This window comes from Protopterus annectens, chromosome 11.part0 (assembly GCF_019279795.1).
Source record: "Protopterus annectens isolate FY-2018-M chromosome 11.part0, PAN1.0, whole genome shotgun sequence".
NCBI lineage: Eukaryota > Metazoa > Chordata > Ceratodontiformes > Protopteridae > Protopterus > Protopterus annectens.
Window position 1 is genome coordinate 69,757,323 of NC_056745.1, and position 21,453 is coordinate 69,778,775.

Genomic DNA, 21,453 nt, shown 5'->3' on the forward strand with positions numbered 1-21,453 from the left:
AGCAATTCCGATGGACAATAAAGAATATTTTTCACACACTAGCTGGCTACAAGCTCAAAAAACATGCACAAGCAAGTAGTGTTTAGATATTCAGACGTTATGATTTTTCCTACCCAAAATCTTTGGAAGGCTGGTTCTGATAAGACGTTCACATAATCAACTCTACTGTATACTGTAACCATTATTACAGATTAAAACAAAATGTTTTGCTTTCTGTAAATGGCAGTTGAACATCTGTAAGCCTGTATATTATCAGAACATTAACACATTTAGTATACAAGATAGCTTTTGTAGTTCTTGCCGTGTTTGCTAGCCTTTCTGGTTGCCACCTAAGTTAACACAGCCTTCAAGCAGGTGTTTGAAAAGAGGTCACTTTGTAGGGGGTGAGACTACAGCCGTCACTCTTTGTCAGTGTTCTGCCTATGCTAAGAAAAGTAAATACAGCAGACATACCAAAGGACTGCATATCAAAGTGTTGAAGCCATCTAAAACAGATTTTAAATGTATGCTGCCTCAGATGTGCAGTGATCCCTTCAAAAGGGCACAGTTGTATGTCAAATCATCTGGCTTTGTGCATTCAGAAGTTCTCTACTTTTTTATATTATGAATGCTTGATATGCTTTTTGTTACCTTAAAATATCATTTTACTTGACAATTGTAAGCATGTTAATGTAAAATTTTATTTAATTTTGCCAATATGTTCCAGTTTTTACATATATACATTTTACATTTACTAACTCATAAATAACTCATGTAACCTTACAGAGGCTAGACTTTTAAAAAAGAGGTATTTACACAGCCCTGCCATGTGTACATGTTTTTTTTCCAAAAAAAGGAGCAAAAAATAAAGCTGCTGAATGTCATTTGATAATACAAAAACCCTTGCTGGCAGTAACAAGCTATGAAAGGGTAATTTCAGCTGTAAAACAAGTATATCATCTAACACATCAACTTCTTACACCATAAAATAGCAAGTGATTTAAGGATATAAAAATATCATTTTTTTTATCTGAACTTTACAATATATACATTAATATTTGCATGTTTAAGTTATGATTACAATTAGTTGCTAAATGCTACATTATAAATATCATCTTTTAATTCTATTTGCAGCTGCTTGGTTGTATATGCAAATAAGGTTCTGTTAACACTGGTTACTTTAGCTGGCAATATTAACAGCTTCTGGTCACTGAACTGCTGACTTTTTCAAAATACACTGTAAAAACTTTTTTTCCAAGATGAAGACTATTAGTTTAGCATACTAGGCATATTATATATGGAGGAGTAGTTATGCAACTTAAAAGACAATAAGCAAAATGCAAACGTGGAGTTACATGTAGGCAAACCATAAAACACTAGACTTAGATAAAATACTACAAAGCAAAAAAAACTACTTTGATGGCAGTCTGTATTGGAATCTTGGATAAGTAATTTGTAGGTTTGTGTTTGTGCAGCTGCATAAAAACAGTTTTGACAGGGTCACTAAAAATAGAACTAAACTAAGAAATAATACAGTTTTTTCCTTTATGGCCCTTCTTTTTTGATTTGTTTGTCCTCTTTCCAAAATGTGGCCCAGCTAGTACTGCTGTAGGACTGGAAAGGTCATCTGTATAATACTGGTATCTTGGAGACCTTGGCTGTGGAATTGGTTGACCAAGGAAATATCCTTCCTCCTCTGAATCAGAGGACGAGGAAGAGCACGTCGAGCACCAGGAGTCATCGTCATAACCACCGTGTGGGCCAAAAAAGTTGCCTATTGCCTGGTTTTGCAGTGCATAGTTTGAAAAAACGTGAGGATACTGTCTATAGAATTCCTGGCCTTGAATATAGGCTTGAACTTCTTGTGGTGATCTTGTTCGCATGAAGTCATAATTAGGCGGATGGCAGTAACGGGACCTTTCTTTGGGATGACTCTTTCTTTCTGTGACTAGATGAAGTGCATTATCAGAACGCGACTTTCTACTCCTCCTGCGACGATGACGGTGGTGGTGGTGCTGCTGTTCTTCTTGTTCCTCAAACTTATAAACACGCCTGCGAGTCCTTTCACTCATAGGAGGGTGTCGAACTTCCATCTCATCATAATGTCCATTATCAATTACTTCATCTGAAAATTTGACTTGTGGTCTTGTCTGAGATTTTGATCTTCTTAACACTGGCATATATACAGGTTTAGATTTGTCTTCTGGGATTACTACAGCTTGGCACAACTCTGAGTTTAAACTCTTTAAGGATTCTGTACTTCTATGAAGCATTGAAGAATTCAGAGTTCCCATATTGCTCATCTTTTCACAGTCTTCAGTTTCCAGATCTTGGAAATTTTGGAGAGAATACAAGGAAGGCCTCTGTTTACCTTCACCATCTGCTGAAGCACCTAGGAGGAGAAAAAAAAAAGTGTTCAGGAACACAACAGGCATTTTATATATATATATATATAATTTTTTGTTGTTATTAATGACTTCACAGCTGTTACTTTGCATTCCAAGTATGTTGTGGAATGTGGATGAATATATATATATTAGTGATATAATATTAGTCCTTTTGCTCAAGTGAAACTTTCTAGGGAGGAATGGAATAACTTCACACATGGAGCCTTTGGCCAGCTTCCTTTAATCTACTCACTGTTTTAACTGACATTGCAATAAGGAAAACATAGGCTTGACACATTCTGGGACAAAGATCATGTTTTCAGGTACTCCCAGTACTTTTCTGTATCCTTCTTTTATTTAGGAATTGTCAAGCTAACCTCAAAATTAATTGTACTTTTCTGTGAGACACTTCTTCTTTCGGCTTTTTCCCGGTTAGGGGTCGCCACAGCGGATCACCTTGTCCGCTCATGATTGGCAGTGGAGTTTTACAGTGTCGAGTTGCCAGCCCGGCGCCCAACCTTCTACAGAAGGCACACATATGCACACACTCACACCTAGGGCCAATTTAGAGTGTCCAATCCACCTGCAGCATGTCTTTGGGATGTGGGAGGAAACCAGAGCACCCGGAGGAAACCCACGCGACCACAGGGAGAAGAAGCCTGCCTAACCCCTCCAAACTAACTATCAGTTATTTCAGATTTCTCCTTCGCAAAGGTAAAAATGCTTGCATGAAACAAAAATCAGAAGAGTATTTAAAACAAAACAGTAGTTATTTCACAAGTTGCTCAAATACGCTGTAGCAGAAAATTCAGAGGTACAAAATAGCTTAATAATTCCACTGCCACAAAAAGAATTTCAGATGAATTAAATTATGCAGAAATAGTTAAATGAAAAAAAATATACTAGGAATAGCATTCATGAAAACAGTTAACCAGTAATGGATTTTAAAATATTAAACATTTGTAGAAAAAGTCAGGACAAAGAACATGACTGTTCAACCAATTTTCATTTGCCCTGATTGGATATAACTACACACTACGAACAGCAAGTAATAAAATAAGTCTGAAACAATGGCTAAGACTACTGAACCTGGTGATAGATAGAGGGCTGGGCAAGAGAAGATGAGACCAAATTGCTGAAGCAGGCTAGGCGACCCTGGAATAGGGACATATTCCAGTTCACCACAATGCTGGCATCTACTGGTCCAGACGTAGGAGCATCTCCACCAAATCTCCCATTTATAGGAGCGATAGTGAGACCCTGACACCTGCAAGTGCATATCAGCCAACAGGAGGAAAGGCTAAAGTCATAAAGGAGAAAATTCCTGATGGCTGCCTGGCTGGCATTTGGGTCGCAAACACATGCGGTAATGAAAAGGGAGATGTAAGCTTGATAGCAGGCACAGGGAAGGAAAACAAATGAAAACATTGGCTAAAGAAAAACAACTAAATATCTCAAAAGAATGTAGGTTTTATCACCCAGAGAAAAATATAAATGAAACTAAGCAAATATATTGAGTAGTAGACAAGTTCCATGAATATTTTGTTACCGTAGGTTCTCTGTATTCGGATGAGAGATGGTAATCCAAAAGTTCTAGAAAGAAATGTCTGGGTCAAAGACTCTCGAATGTCTAATCTTTTATGTCTGAAATTACTGTATTTTGGTTTGTACCAGTTTTTTTCATGAATGTGTGGTCTTACCTTCATAAGATACACCACAGAGGTAAACAAAGGAACTGAAGAAGGGCGTTTCAATGGTTAGAGTTCAGTTTCAGAGTCCCAGGTTCAATCCTAATAACCAGTCTTTGTGAGAAGTTTACACGTTCTCAGGGTTGTTTGGGGTCTTTCTAGATACTTTTTCCCACATGACAACACTAAGTGTGTGTGTGTGTGTGTGTGTGTGTGTGTGTGTGTGTGTGTGTGTGTGTGTGTGTGTGTCCTACACACACGTATACACGTGTGCACATTTGTGAATACATACATAAACAATCCATGGATGGACCAGTCCACTTATTTAATAATAAAAAAAAAAAAAATATTAATGTATAGATCATTTCCTACCCAAATAAAAAGGTGCCTTGAGTCATAGCTGAAAAGGATCTGTGGACAAGCCCACTTGTGTTGGCTAATGAATGTTAAAATGTTAAACAGATACCACATTTCTTATTGTAATGTTCACAAGATATCACAACGAAGCACAAAGGTCAATAACAACTTGGTTTGTTCACATAAAATTGCAATCAGTAGGAATGTTATATTCTTAATTAAAAATAAGAGAAAAATCCACTGTAAACCATGTAGCACCAAATTGAAGTCGAATACTTTTAATTTGCAACTTTGTAGTTTTACTTAAAAAGCTTCCTCAGGCATATAAACATTTAAAACAGTTAAAGCCATATAAATAGATAAGTCACACAATACAATTATGGGCCATTTTCAGGGCAACGTGAAGGATACAAATATACCAGTATATTTCATGGAGAAATCTATAAAAATCAGCATGAGATATAGTACTAAGTGAAACAATAGGTGGTTTAATTACAATTTTGTTAGTTTATCACACAAAAAAAAACTATAAAATAAAAGCAGAAACCAATATGTACAATATTTACATAGAGGGAAAAAAGCTAAGGAAATACGAAGGGGAGTAAAATAAAAGGGGAAAGGAGAAAGATTTTTTTAGGTAAGCGAGCAAAGCCAGTAAGCTACAAGTTTCAGAAGTTCTTTTTTAATTGGAGAGTACCTATTCCCAAAGCTTTGGCTTGATGACAGAAAAGGAATGCTGAGCAGCACTGCAGTTTACTACAAGGGAAAGAGCTCAACCTGAGGAAAGAAAAGATCTAAGGTAGGAGACAGAACATCTAATTGTAAACCAACTTGTCAGAGATGGGGAGGAATTTAAGTTACAAAATCTGAACTGTAGCAATCCAAATGATGGATGTTGTTCTATGTCCTATAGATAACCATTTAGGTTTTGAGAAGGTATCTTTTAGAGAGGAGGTTAGGAAACTGCAAGATCTGGATGGAGATAATTTGTAGGCCTGATGGATTTGGCAGAAATTATTTGTAGGTCATATTTTATTTTTACCTATTTGTTGACCAAGCAAGCCAACTGTCCCAACTGTATTCCCCCAGTATTTCCCCAGTGCTCTGGACAAATCTGTGCTTCTGCTCAAGTACCTCCTCAGGAGAACAGTATGGCCACAGAATATTTATGTTGGGGCAGTTGATTGCATATTCATTCCACATTTCTGGTAAGTCAAGAATTCTTTCTGCCCAAAGAAATATTTGTCATTTTGTCTTTAGTTATGTTTAGCTAGTGTTGACAAATTGAGGATCAAGCCAAATGCCCAGATAAATGAAAGTAATATGTTAATTCATGTGCTGAACCTATTAAAGTGTTATAGGTAATTACATCAATACTATTCCCTCAGACATGTCTGAAATAAAAACACCCTGGATGCACACTACAAAAAGCATGGACCCCTATGTTACCCCACATGGTCACTTGTACCCCACATGGTCACTTTTCTTATTCCAACTATCATTCCTTTTCAGAGGAGTAGCCTGTCAACCTATCAACTCAAAGGCCTTGGTGTAGACCCAGTTTAACAAGTCTCTGATGAGTTCTTCTATAGTGCAGTCACAGACTTGACTAGGCCTGAATAACTGCTTCTGACCTTTGAAACATGCCGACAGCCATTCACTGCTTAACAACCAGGGTTTCCCCTTCATAGTCTATACATGACTTTCCCTACTTCTTTAGTGACCTTGTTTTCCTCCTTGGACAAATGTGCCACTCTTGCCAACTTCCATTCCTTGGACATTTCTGCACTAAACAATGGCTAGTTGAAAATCAAGTGATCCTCCATCGTATACTCTGGTCCATGTGCCTTACCCTCTCAAGTCAGCCAGTCCCCTTTCCACCACCTCCATCTTCATCTTGGAGGTTATACTTCACTGTTGCTCCCTCCCAGCATGGCAACCCACTTTCCTTTGTGAAGACAAGAATTTAACTGCCTTTTGTTGAATTAGTCAGTTTTACTAGGTACACGGCTTATTTTCAGGGAAAATCTGAGGAGATACGTACACATGTGGAGGAAACTTGGCCAGGTCACTTGGGAAATTCTATACTCTTTTTGATCAAGTTCACTAAATTCATTTAATAGACATTTGAGCTACCATGACCTCAAGCGAATACTGCAGCTTACTCCTTAGCTTTTTTGGCCTAGTCAGAAATCTCACACTCCTTTTTGCAATATTCCAAAAAAACAATTGTTAGCCTAACATATGCATTTGCTGCCCACATATTCCATTACTTGCCTTCAGCTATGCCTCTTACCTAAGATTGCTAGCCTCACATAGAAAAAGAGAAGGCCAAGTTCTCTGTCAATTTTTTGTCTCCTACCTTAACCTTGTTCACCACCCTGACCCTCTGCTATTGCTTGTTTACCCAGTTTCCTTACTCAAGTTTTCCTCCAGCTTCCCAATTCACCTGGCTTTCTTTTCTAGCCCAGTAAAATCCACACCCTAAAAACACACCAACTTTGTTTCTAACCCTAACTCCATACTCATAAGTTACAAAGTAACACAATCACCATTTCCCAATGGCATTTTCACCTGGACACCCATAATCCCTCCCATAGTTAGGGCCATATCCAATATTTTTCTCAGTCTTGCACCTGTTCCGCCTCATCACTGCTCCATGTTTTTGAGAGTCTAGGAATGTTCACTCTACCCTTCTACATTATAGCCTTCAGGCTTTCCTTAACTTCTTCCCAGACTCCTTGCAATGCAACTCCTTGCAATGCAAAATAAAATTATCCTCAACATTTGATATTACTCTTATTTTGTTGTCATCTGTTATGTTATATAACATCACCCCTACCAAGTGCTCCAGTAAATACCCTTTCAGTCTCTGTGCAGCCTCTTTCAATTGTAAGGGTATGATTGTGGAGTGAGACTGTAACTTATCGCTAGAACTACTGGCCTTTCTGGGAAGAGATGGACCGTTATACGTGCCCTTTCTGCCATGTCTTTTCACTTATTTTTCTAAAAGTTGCAAGCATGTCTCCCCCAGCCCATCATTGCACTTTCTAATCTTCCTCTTCCTCAGTGCGTCTCTGTTGCTGGGACAAGCAACACTTCTAATGCTGCCTACAACCCGGACGGCTTTCTTTCATTTGCATGTCCCTAACTTCATTCACGTTAACGGTCACATGTGACAGGTCCTCTTGGCACCAAAGAACGCATTCACCAATTTTTCTTGGTGACCGTATCGGTCACTTCCTCTTATGACTTATAAGTCTAAATCATGAGACACTAGACTCTGGTCTTTGCCAAGGATTCTCAGTCTGCTTGGCTACAGAGACTCCAGTCACCAAACCTCTCATTTTTATTCCCACACTGGCAGTAATTTCATGCTTCACCTCCTATCCCACATCAGATTCACATTTGCCTTTCTTACTCTGGTAGCATCACCTCCACCAACCTGTCTCTCCTTGTTGTCTCTGTGAAGCGTGAGGCATATGTGTTTCATTTTAAATGTGCTTTCATATTAAGGAGGATTTTTTTTCAGCATGTTTCCAATGATTTATTTTCTGCCAAATAAGAAATAAGTGTAGAAGGTTCTGTTCTTTCTGTAAAGATCTTTTATGGTATTCAGAACCCATGCCTAATACAGAAAGACATAAACAGTCAGGAAACCTTAGTTAGCAGAACTAATGCTCTAGTGTTGATTTTTAATTGGTCAGTGGTTGTTCTACGATTGTTACAATAACATTGCTTGTATGATTTACATCTTAAGAGGAGGCAGGACCTTGATTTTGTAGTCTTCCATGTATGTGCCTTTCTTTCCAATAAAAGGACATTATTCTCTGCTGAAGTGCATTGTGGGAAAGTTATTTGGAATCTTAACACTTCCCACTCTATGTTGCGGACACATCTTTCATGTTTCTCCTGCTAGCCCTTTTGACCACAGTGCATGCATGCTTCGTTCCTCCTTACAGCCTGTTATTGTGCTTGCCCTTTCTACATAGGAAGCACTCTTGAGCCTTTTCTTCCCACTCCTCTAGCTGACCCCTTCCATTAGGCACCATCTCACAAAATCCCCACCCCGGCTTATCCTAAACCATGTCTTCATATTTCAGTGCTGTGTGTCACTGGAGGAATGATAGTACTTCTCTTCCCAACCACCCATTTTGTTTCCTCCCTAGTTCCTCCCTTCTAACCGTCTGTTCTGTTACCTCCCTCCTACCTCCCTTCTGAGAGAGTGTACCTGCTGACCACCTTCCCTTCTGCTCTTCCTTTTGATTGCCTCCTGCAAGTCCCATCTGTCTTTAGCTGATCCCCACTATCTGTCCCTATCCTTCTACATGGCTCCCTCAAGTCTTTATTATGCTTCCACTTTTACTACTTCCACATTCTTTGCTTCTTCCCTGGCCTCCATCCCCCTACTTCCCCTTCTTCCTTCTAGTGTCCTCCTGTCTGTCTTGCCTGTAAATCCTCTACCTGCTCCCCTGCCTACCTTTTCATATGCATCTTTAGTCCCTTTGCCTCTTCTCTAAGTAGCCAGCCAACCTACTGCCCTCTATAGCTTCCATATTCTTCTGCAGATCTTCCCTACACAGCTTATGCTCCCATTTCCCATCTCATCTACTTGATAATGTTACCTCTTCCTTCTGCCTCATTTTTATATGCAACAATGGTACAAACCTGATGTTTCAAAGTTACTCAAAGCAGGTCATATTTGCACTCAAACTTAGTAATGATACAGACTAGAAAGAATGCAATGATGCATGGCACAGATGAAAGACAATACAGTACACTTTTCTGACCTGTCCCTTTACACAGCTGTGTACTAAAATCATATGGGTTTGCCCAGTAAACGTCTACTGCCAAATGGCAATTCATCCTTGGTGGGCATTTCCTAAAAGCTGTAGATTAAGTACAGACAAAGTTCACAATATTAAGAACATTATGGTGCACACAGACTGGGTTAGAACTGTTACGTCAAGAACAGGATAAAAAAATACAAATATATAATTGGTGTTTTTAATATACAACACAATCACACATGCATATTGTATCACTACTGTAATTCAACAATTAACTATGTTAAGGTTACTTGATACAAAGGGATTAAAAGGAAGTCCTAATATGATTAGGACACGTAAAAAAAAACAAAAACAAATGGACAGCCACTTCAATGAAAAACTCTGTCCAATGTAGTTGTCTTATCCTAGATGAATTCCCTTTATCCATGCATCTCCACCTAAATGTTATTTAGGTGCCTAGGAATTTCTTCACTTCGGTTTTCCCTGTCACAGATTATGAATTCCCCATCATTTTTGTCAAACATTATATCAGGCCAGATAGTGTACATCATCACTTATTTCAAGAGATGGTGCTATGAAGCACATAGTAAAATTATTTCCAGAAAGTTAGTTTGTTGGTAAAATATGAAAGAATGAATAAGGATGAGTTACTCTAACACTGCATAAAACATGGCACATAATCTAATTTTTTGAGCAAAGTATTAATTTTCTGTAGTTAATGGATAAAAGTAAGATTGGTATAACATGGTATGTAGCTTTTAATCTGCTTTTCCAACTCTTTGATGTAACATCTGTCAGTCACAGATGACTAAACAGAGCTGTTAAACTTCCATGGAGTTTCCAGAAATAACTTGGGAATGATAGCTTTGAATATTCATAAATATAACATCTAAATATAAAATTGCTTTCATATTAACTGTCACAAAATGCTTTCTATCAGCTCACAGTACAAATCAGGGCAACTCCAATGAAGTTTCCAGAGAGTTTAAGCCAATAAGAAACTGCTTTGTGGAAAAGGTTGCATATACTGCAAAACAAAATGAAAACAGATCGGGTTTAGTACTAGGCAGAAGAGACTGGTAATTTGTTAAAATGTGTTACAAAATCATGCTGTAGGACTGCAAAAATGTAAGATACTGCATCTGTAGCAAATCTCCTAGATAAATAGAATCATTACACAGCTGTGTAAAGGGACTGGTCAGAAAAGTGTACTGTATTGTCTTTCATCTGTGCCATGCATCATCGCGTTCTTTCTAGTCTATGTATTGTTAACTTTGTCATTATTCGTGTTTGGAGCTTTTCTCCCCGGGCCTCTACTGAAAATGGACATATATCCAGCTAGACTAGCCCGGTCAACAAATGTAAAATAAAATAAAAATAAATAAATTGTTTTTTTTTCTTTTTGTTGACTAAATCATATGCTATATCCATATTCTATTTGTGTGTTTACTTGTGTACTGTAATATTTGTATTACTGTCATGAGCTATGTACAAATTTTTACATTCCTGTTGCATTAATGTATATGTAGGTGCATCTCTGTATTACGCACATTACTATCCATTTCAAGATGTTATTTATTTATTTGGGTGCCTTCTGAAAATGGATTCTGTCTAGTCAGGCTAATGCCAAGACTGCCATCTTTTCAGATGCCTAGAGTTACATAGTGGTCAAGCATGTAATTTATTTCTAAAATGTAAGAGTCTGCTGTGGGAGGTTGGCCTAATGTTTTTGTAAAGCAGCACCTTAACCAACACAAGGTGCAGGGTTTGATTCTCACATGGGATAATTATCTGGGCTTAAAATGGTCCACAAGGGCAGTTAGCCTAGTACTAACCTATGAAGCTATGGAATTTTGATTGTTCCTGTTTTAGGAATACTTGACATTGAAAGTGTTACACTTAGATGTAGAGGAATATTAAAAACGTGTTTTCTTCAAAAATGTAAGAATTTGTCTTTTTTCTCTTGACAACTGCAGGAATCGGGAATGTCTTGTAAAATGATGGAAAGGTGATACCCTAGTCATTACACAACCTTCTTCTTTCGGCTTTTTCCCGGTTAGCGGTCACCACAGCGGATCACATGTCTGCTCACGATTTTACAGTGTCGAGTTGCCAGCCCGGCGCCCAACCTTCGAAGGAAGGCACACACATGCACATACTCATGTCTAGATCCAATTTAAGAGTATCCAAGCCACCTACAACATATGTCTTTGGAATGTGGGAGGAAACCGGAGGAAACCCACGCAACCACAGGGAGGACATGCAGACTCTGCACAGAAGGCACCCCAGTCAAGCATCAAACCCAAGAACCTCTTGCTGTGAGGTGGCAACGCTAACCGCTGCACCACCGTGGCCCCCCAAACATGAGACTTGTATACGATCAGAAAAAAAGCAAGTTTTACACCGATTATGCTCGAAGGCCAATCTGGTAAGCACACAATGAGCTTTCCAGCAGCAATTCGTAGCTCATATAGGTGAAATTAATACTCTCCTGGCACAATAGTGCAGACTTTAACCTTTTTAATGTAAAATGACTGGTTTGGAGCCCAAGTGTTAAGGAACTTCAAACAGATTCCTAATACGAACTAAGAAACACTAGATACAAAGTATTTCAGTGCAGAACAGCAGCCCATACAGCAGTTTGAAAATGCAACTTTTGAAAAAGTGCAAAAAAAGAATAAATAGCACAGTAAACTTTCACAGTATAATGAAAATAAGCAATGTTATTTACCATACCTCATCAATTGCCTATTAAATCAAATTAACCGAGACAGAAAGATAGGAAAGCATGGAAAATGTTTGAATGAGATGAACAATTTACTGCAGCTTCATGAGGGACTGATCATAGAAAAAAAAAGATAGCTACAGACCTGTAAGCCTTGTCTCATTGGGATGAAGCTCGTAGGAAGCACCCTGAAACGGTGAATAATAACAATACTACAACAGAGGTGCAGTCCTTAAGGAGGTCTATTCTTGCCAGACCTCTGTACTCCCATTACTGTGAAGGCATTGCAGTGGAGAACTATATAAATTATTGTACAAATACAATATGCTAAGATTTCAGAATAGGCAAAATGAACAAATTCTGATTACATAATCAGACTGTATTCTTCAGATTTACTCCCTTCTTGTATCGACATTTTGAAACAGAACTGTTTTTTTATTCAGTGAAGTCACAGAAATGCCTGGTGCACCTGACATTTGAATTAAGAGAGCTACTGTCCAAAATGTGATTCCTTCAGTTGCAACTGGAGAAGAAATAATGTAAGAATGACTTCAATTAATAACAGTGGTCAGAAAAAAATGGTGGAAATGAGAAAACTATCTGACTGAGATGACCATGGATAGAATAAAAATAACAGAATGGATGACCTGTTTAAGGATAGAGGGGAGGGTTTCTTATTCAAAGGAGCGATGGGTACCTTGCAAAGGGGGCAGAATATTCCTTCCCTCCCTCAACCACACAGCCCCTATTATATGTAAAATTCACAGATGCTAGTTAAAAGAAAAAAAAAAACCCTTGTTTCACTCATGATTCAGTATATGAGCAGCTACCTCTAGCAGAGATTTTTCCCCTTAAACGTAATGGAACAAAGCCACTTAACTCTAAAAAATAAACGCAGACAAATAATGACTAGCATATTGGTGCAGTAAAGATGTACCAAGACCAGAGAATTGGCCTAACATATGCAAAGAATGGTAAAAAAAAATCTGAACCCATGAAGATAAATATTCATTCTGATGAGGTATAACCCTACCATGGATGCTGGGATCCTTTTATATGGAAAATGCATCCTCATATAAACAGTACGGAATGTTTGCTGACTAAAATCAGAAGGAAATTTTTCCATGTGTTAATGAGTAAAAAAAAAAAAAAAAAAAAACTATATTAAATGAAACTTGTACCTGTAATATTTGAGAGAGCCAAAGAATCCATGGAGTCTCTACCGGTATGTTCTTCCTGGTTTACATTGTCCGTCAAACATTCCATTGAACCTTCATACCACTGTGTCTGGTGATCATGGGTGTAACCAGAAGCTTTACGTTCCAGCTCCAGTTCTTGGATCTTTCTACTGCTAGCAGGCCCTGGATGGCTACCATATGCAGAATCCCCCAGACCATCCTGTGACTGTGTCCAGTACATATCCGTCTGGTACTTCTTACTTGCAAAAGATGGATTGGGGCTACTACTCTTTAAGTCAGGTTTACTTAGAACCAAATTGTCAGATACCCAGGGTTCAGTCTGCCTGTTATCTTCGCTTTGTTGCTGAAATATGCCTCGGTCCCCAAACTTGAGAAGCAGCTGGGTCATGTAGTCGTCATGCTCTGCCCATTCTTCGTGGTCCTCCTGGCCTTCTTGATCCGATCGTCTTTTCCAGCAGTCATCATTAGCAAATCCTTCTTCCTGGCTGGTGAGGCTCAAGTCCGCCATTTTATGAGAAAGTGTACCATCGGCACTATCAGAAAGTCCAGGGAACTTGTAATTTAGAGCAGGAGATAGCAACAGTGACTGTCTGCACTGATCTGCTGACCTGCTGCTTTTGCCCATGCGAACGCTTCTTCGAGATTCTCTGGATCGTGCAGATTGAAAGGCGGAGTCAGAAGAATCTGAAGCATGAATGTCTTCCCCAAGACTGCATATTTTTGAGCAGTATATTTGTCCTTGCTTTGGGAGGAAGGGGCATCCCAACAGGGAAGTCTTGCATTGAGCACATGAAAAGCAGTTCTCTGTAGCATGCCAGTGCTGGCCATCGTATGTCATCTGGGCATGATCGACACCTGCAAATGGGGAAACAATTATACTTATCATTTGCAGTCTCTAGAAAACATGCACTGTTCCCTGACATTATTTCATGATTTTACCTTTTACTAATGATGCACAAAGACCATCATCAAAGTGTGCCAAACTGCACAGGAATCAAAGAATACTACAAACTCTTGCTGAAAAGTTATTCATGCAGAACATTACAGTTTTATTCTAGAACCCTGCATGTGAATTGCAGCAAAAGCAGAATGTGCCCATTTCTGGGCGTTATTGTTTTCTTTTCTTCAATGAGATATGAAAGAGAGGAGTATTTCTGCATAAAGTTGTAGCACAAGTAACTTAATTTAGAATAAAAAGTACTTTAAGGCTCAGAAACATTACATAATATTTCAACAGGTTGCATAATCCCTAAAAGCACAGCAGAAGCATCCACTACACAAACGGTCATCATTACAACTACTCTGCATAGAGGAGGCTAATCACATTGCTCTCTTTTTTTTTTGTTTTAAAACATTTGCTAAAATGGTAAGCCCACTTAACACAAGTGCCCGTTTTCGGGCAAGTGACAGCGAGTTACACAGTAAGTAAATGGAGGTGGAAGGAAACTGACCTTGAACCCTTGACTGCAGGGAGCAGTTTGTTAACAGCTCAGAGCCTTAACCCTATGCACTAACATTTTGCTGTACTGAATCACTATGGTTCTCCAGCACCCCCACTACAGAACCATGAGTAAAGTTACTTAAGCAGCTCATTTCCACATTGCCATGGTCACTTGAAGATGATATGCTGCACAGCTGCTGTGCACACTTGTGCAATCCTAGTGATTCTCCCCCTCTACAAAAATGGCTAGAACTAGCAGGGGGCTGAATGTTAGCTGTTAAGACAACAGCGTGACTGTGCCTGATACTTTGGACAGGATGTTTGGTGGTAGTTAACTTGAAATTTCAAAAACATAATACAAGGTCTACCTCAAGCTATGATCACCAAATACTCTGTTCTCTCAATCACGTGACTATAATGTGCCCTGTGGTTTATACCAGGTACAAATTTCCTTGCACCTTCTATACACAAATCCTACCCTTAGAAATTAATTTACCTAAAATGAAAGAAAATCCTGGCAGGGTCCATGCAGATGAAGACAAATCCAAAACACCCAAGGAAAAGTTATCACAAGAAACAGATTGCACACAAATTTAGAGCCTCCAAAATGTGACTAACCCCACATTGGTTATGTTAAAGTGCTGGAAAGTAAATCAGTACAATAACTGATCAGAAATCCACTCACCTATATGTTCCCCGCAGGTCTCACAATACTCTGCATAGAGCGATTCGAAACATCCACAGCAGTATGGATGACCATCTTTCATAATGTATCGCTGTCCACCAAGAATGGTCTCACATTCAAAGCAGGAAAAGTGCTTCATATGCCAATGGCGTCCCTCTGCCTCTGTGCACTCATCCGCAAAAATAATCTGAGAGAAAAGAACAGTTACTATTACCTAAACACGCTCAAGTAATACACAAGTAATACTTGGGTCTCACACACACACACACACACACACACACACACACACACACACACACACACACACACACGCAATACTAATTTCTAGCATTTGTACATCACAGCAATACAAGGCACTCCTCTGTTCACTCATCGACAAAAATAATCTGAGAGGAGTGCAGTTACAATTATCCAAACATGCTACGTAATACTCACACAAGTAATACTTGGGTCACACACACAAATAAATGTTAAGTTCTAGCATTTGTACATCACAGCATTATGAACAAAGAATCATTTTTGCTTGTTCATCAATTTTATTTTATTGGTCCATCTAGTCAGATCCCATTTCAAGAGTGGTTCAGAGTAAAACAAGAATTGATTTCTGTAAAATTTTATAAAAGGTAACAAATAAAATGCAACATAAAACAAGCAGTGCAAACATACTCAAACCAGCATATTGTACCATATTCACAGACTGAATAATACAATGCTGCTGTCATGTAAGTCTTAACTTACAAAATGCTAACTCCTTCAAAGTACTTAATGAATGCTATTGCTGACCCTTCCTAATATTGATTTTATGGAGGTCATTTTAATAGTCACTTTGATATCAAATTACTATACTCCTATCAGTAATACAGAATCTATATAGTTCCTGAAAATCCTGGTCATTTCTGCCTACAAGGATTCCAAGAAAAAGCAACCTGGCTTTCCCTATTTCACAGACCACTATTTCCTTTGCATTTCTGTTCATCTGGATCCTAAGACAATCCCAAATGCTTCTTCCTTGCTTACAGGGCTTGGAAGTTTGACATTGAGACGCAAATGAAACATTGGCTTTTGAATCACAATAAATGGAGACCTGTTTTACAAACATTTCCCATTTTCTCCAGTTTTTACAGAACACTAAAATGCCTTCATGTAAAAACCACCTTTTCCATGTTGTCCAGAATCCTACTTCTATAAAGCTTCAGCCATGGCCTGTAGATTTTCTGTAACTCTTGCAAACAGTTTCTCTCAATAGGGTTGTTTCTTAAAAGAAGATCCATGCTCCAAAGTAAACATCTGACCAAAACTGGAATTTGTAAGCTGAATACACTGTTAGTGTAAGAAAAAAGTAATAAAACAGTGCTGGGGGCTGTATAAAACAAGCCAAACGATCCAGTATCCCATGTAAAATGAATTGTAATTACACATGCAGTGTGAGGTCAAGCCCTGAGAAGGGGAAGTGATATTACAGGTAAATAACCAACAAGAATACAGAATCCTGAGGAAGACCCATTTTTGTGGTCAGGAAACCGAGCACCTTTTGTCTAATTTAACTTGCTTCTTCATTTATGCAGTATGCAAACAGTAGATCTGGGAAACCAGAACAAAGTTATAGATGTATTTATGGAGTATTACTTCAGTACTAAACAGTTTCTAGCTTTATTTATGGATTACTACTACAATACTTAGTTTCTAGATTAATTTTAATAGTTGCATTAAATACATTTTGCATCTGAAACACCTTAATATGAAACAAAAGAAGGAATTTATTTATTTTAGCAAAAAGGCAAAGTCCACTCATTGCAATGGTTCTGCCTATAAGTGTCTAGATTTTTGCCTCATCTTTTTAGTCAGTTCCTCATAAAATTTGTGTTTTTCTGGCAAATCACCGATGATTGAAGTCGCTAAATAGTGACATACATGTGAGCGGTAGACTTCTTATCCCTCAGAAAATGCATGCCAACACACATCCTGTCATTCTACCCAAGAAGCAACTTTCTAAGCTTATAAGACCAATGTTTAAAATCTGTTCCTATGCCACCCACCCCATTATTTTAGGTTTTGTCCAGATCTCAAAAGGTGTGCTGCCTATGGTCTGCTCTGTAACATCCCATTCTGGTCATCTGAAAAGTTGCCAGCCTTATTTACTTATGCACAATCAGGAGCAGCAATATCCTAGATCTAGTCATTACCAACATGAGTGACCGGTGTTCCACACCTGAAGTCAATGCCTCATTGGTCTGGATCGGACCAGAAGCTAATTACCCTAGATATCCACATCCTGCCCCCACCCCCCATTAAGGAAACCATGGTAAAAAATTTCTCCAAAGCCATTCATGCTTCTTAAGACAGAAGTGGTGAACTTAGACACCCATGCAGATGGACAATACAGTTACGACTACTGAATCCTACACAATTGCACTTTATAAGTACTTACATGAGTGCATGGATTGTGCTATCCCAAACAGAACCAAGATGCTATCGTCCCAAAAAAAGGAAGCCAGTCTGGTGGTCCCCTGCCATAAACAAACTGTACAACAGAAGGAAGAAACTGTTGCAAAAGAGAGTAAAATCCCATGAGTGGAGGAGCTCCCTGGTCAGCCTCAGTAAGAAGCGGAGATCCCTGATAAAATCCTCCAAAGCTAGTTACAAAAACAAAATTGCCACTGATTCTAAAGACAACCACAAAGCATTCTATAACTATGTCAAGAATCTCAATGACAACACTCGGATCTGCTCCGAGTTACAGCACAATGGCACTAAGTATACAGACCCAACTGATATTGCCAACATCCTGGCAGATGGGCTCTTTAGGGGGTGAGGGGAGGTAAAGTTAGCACTGAACCTATCTCTATACCGGAAGAATGCAAAGTTCCTGTAATCTCGGCTGCACAGGTAAAAACTACACTCTACAAAGCCAAGAACACAGCATCCATGGGACCAGACAACATCCCAGGCTGTGTTCTACATGAACTACAGAATGAACTGGCACCCCACCCAAGTACCATGTTCAATCATAGCCTCACCTCAGGCTTTGTGCCTGCTGAATGGTGCACAGCGACGGTTATCCCATTCTACAAGGGGGGAGTCACCACGGACCCAGGAACTACCGCCCCATTAGCCTGACGAGTCTGGTCTGCAAGGCCATGGAATGTATCATGGAACTTATAAACAAAGACATTGGTAATCTCCAAACTCTGGACCCCACCCAGTTCGGGTTTGTAAAAGGCAGATTATGTCTCCTAAACCTGATAGATTTCTTTGAAGCAGTCACCAAAGCTGTAGACAAGGGTAAGGTGGTTCACACAGCCTATCTAGATCTTGCCAAGGCTTTTGACACCATCCCCCACTCTGGAATTATAGATAAACTCACTAAACTAGGTATAAATCCCTATGTCACAAGATGGGTTGCCGACTGGCTCACTGACAGAATCCACACTGCGAAAGTAGCAGACTCCAAATCAGACTTCAGACCAGTGACAAGTGGAGTACCATAGGGTTCAGTCCTGGGTCCTCTCCTGTTTGGTATCTACTTCTCTGAAGTACAGGCTAACACAGAAGGTCTTTGGCTAATGAAGTTCACAGATGACTGCAAACTAGGAGCTATAATCAAAACTCCTAATGATGTGGACATCCTACAAAAGGGGCTCACTGAGACAGATGCCTGGTGTCAAAGCCATGGCCTCAAGCTCAACGCCAAAAAGTGCATTGTTATCCCCTTTGATAAAAACTCTGTACCCATGAACTACAACATAGGCGGTAGTATACTTAATACTCAAAGTGTGACAGGAGACCTTGGGACACAGGTGGACAGTAGTCTTTCCTTTGATAATCACATCACCACAGTAGTCAGGAACTCCTTCCATGTGGCACACATCACAAAAGGTTTCTCATCCAGAAAAAAAAAAAAGAGGTCATTGTTCCCCTCTACTCATCACTCATTAGACCCATTATAGAGTACAACGCCCCTTTTGGTATGTACCTCACAAGACATCAACAACTGGAAAGGCTGCAGAAATACCTCACAAAGAGGATTACCGGGCTCAAACAGATGCCCTACGCAGGCCGTCTCAAAAAACTCTAGCTTTACTCCATCGCAGATCGCCTACTCAGAGATGATCTCTGCCTAACATACAAAGCTATGCCAAACCCGGAACTGCTGGACATGCTCCACTTAGAGATCCCAATCCCGAGCTACATGCTCTAGGGATCTAAACCTTGTCACCACAATAAACAGAACATGCCGGAGGGATAGATTCCAGTCCCAGAGACTTCCCATACTCTGGAATAAACTACCTACCTATATCAAACAAAGCTCCTCATTAGCACTCAAGAAAAATCTTGATGATTGGATAGGAAATAGGAAATTCACCCCAGGGATCACCTCTGTGGCTCTGCTAGATAGTGGCACAGAAAAATTATTTTCTTGGGTGGCAAAAGCCAGGGTATCTTTTTGGCTGGGCTTGTACAGGTCCCAGGGCCGATAGCCTAGTACCTACCTATGAACCTATGGAATGTCTACATGACCTTGCTGTTGTAAAAATATTTACTACATTATTTGTTTCACCTTACTGCAAATGTGTTACAGAGCTTTTCTGCTTTTCTCCACAGGCCTCTGATGAGAATGGGATGTGCTCAGTTTTAAAATCCTGATCAAAGAAAAAAAAGGGGGAACTGGTGCTTGACAGCGTACTTCCACCAGCAAAAACTAAATGTGACAGATGCAGAAAATGTAGAAATGTTTCCTGAAAAGGATGATTAATCTGTGAATGGAATGACAAATTAAGCCAAACTGCAGCTTTAACTTTCAGGTTTTTAGCAGACTTGCAAATTGTGCACGCTAAACCAAGTGGGGAATTCCCAGGATGGCAATAAGCAATTCACTATACAATTGGGTTCGCAGCAGTCTTGTAAATATTCAAATTACTCTTGTAATAGGCCTCTGCATGGCTTCCTGCTGGGGAACTAACCTCCAATAAAACAAAGTTTCTAGCCACATTGGCACCCTGACATCTCTGGATAGAGCAGTACATATTAACATACATTTACTAGAATTCCCAATCACTTCCCAGGTAATCTTCCATAATGCAAGAGTCCCAAAACATAGAAAATAAAAGGATCTCAGGTACACAAACAGCATGTTCAGCCCCAGAAGTTTATTGCACAGTTTTGTTAAATAAGAATATAGTATGACCTGGAAAATGTTTATCCTGACAGAGCAAGGGCATGTATGCTAAATTACTGGTCTAGCATCATATTTTGAAAACAGTCTCTTGCATGACAATCTTCAGAAAATGGGATGGGGTGTCTAAACATTTTTTTAGAACCTGGACAGTGCTGCTCGCAGTAGACAAATTTTCAAGAAACTACCTTAAAATACACTCTCCAACAAACAAAAACAAAACAGACACGTAAAAATGCTCCTTAAAACCAGGCTCACAATCCTGACTCAAACACTGGCAAAAGGCAAAATAAAAGCCAAGCAATTGCTGATAACAACATTGCCCTTTCCATACACAACTTCAGATCTACTTTGCAACTGAAACAAAGAGAGAGCATGCACATTAACAGGGATACACTTTGTGTGATTATAGTAACTTACTCTATTTTCAAAAATGTTTCACTGGAAAATATGAAAGTAAATGCAATTAAAAAGAGTATAGAATGCAGGGGGGGGGGGGGCTGATGACAAACCCATTAACCTCCAATATGCAATTTACAGTTTGGAAAGTAAATTACTAGTATCGGTTAGGAATGGATGATAGGTATTGTTTCCAGGAGATTAGCTCTAACTGTTGATTCCAAAGTTTATCCTCAAACTGGGCAAAATGAAAGAGGAAAAGCCTTGTAATGCCTGGATATACCCAGGCATAAAGTAATGCCTTGATATACCCAGGCATAAAGTAATGCCTTGATATACCCAGGCATAAAATAATGCCTTGATATACCCAGGCATAAAATAATGCCTTGATATACCCGCGCATAAAGTGCTCATTTCATTTCAGGTGACGTCGCTCTTTTGCGCTAACTATATAAAATGGATGAGCCATAAGTGTGGATATACAGCACTAACCTGCAACTCCAGTGACCCAGAATGGCCAAGCAGACCTAGCAAAGGGATCAGACCTGACATGCAGACTTATTTCTACATTTCCCCATGGGAAGGAGAATACAAGTGCTGGCGGACTGACTGGCCATTGAAAATGTACTG

At 39.3% G+C, this 21,453-nt stretch overlaps 1 protein-coding gene across 4 annotated transcripts in view; it reads right to left on the reverse strand.

Annotated features, from left to right (window-relative positions):
• Positions 1–661: 661 nt before the first annotated feature.
• PRICKLE1 (prickle planar cell polarity protein 1) overlaps positions 662–21,453 on the reverse strand; it is a 682,914-nt gene continuing 662,122 nt past the window's right edge. For all 4 annotated transcript variants that reach the window (XM_044087454.1, XM_044087456.1, XM_044087455.1 and 1 more), the window contains 3 exons: positions 15,252–15,438; positions 13,108–13,980; positions 662–2,371 (listed from right to left, as the gene is read on the reverse strand). In XM_044087454.1, coding sequence (XP_043943389.1) covers positions 1,500–2,371; positions 13,108–13,980; positions 15,252–15,438 — 1,932 coding nt within the window. In that variant the 3' untranslated portion in view covers positions 662–1,499. The remainder of the gene's footprint in view (positions 2,372–13,107; positions 13,981–15,251; positions 15,439–21,453) is intronic.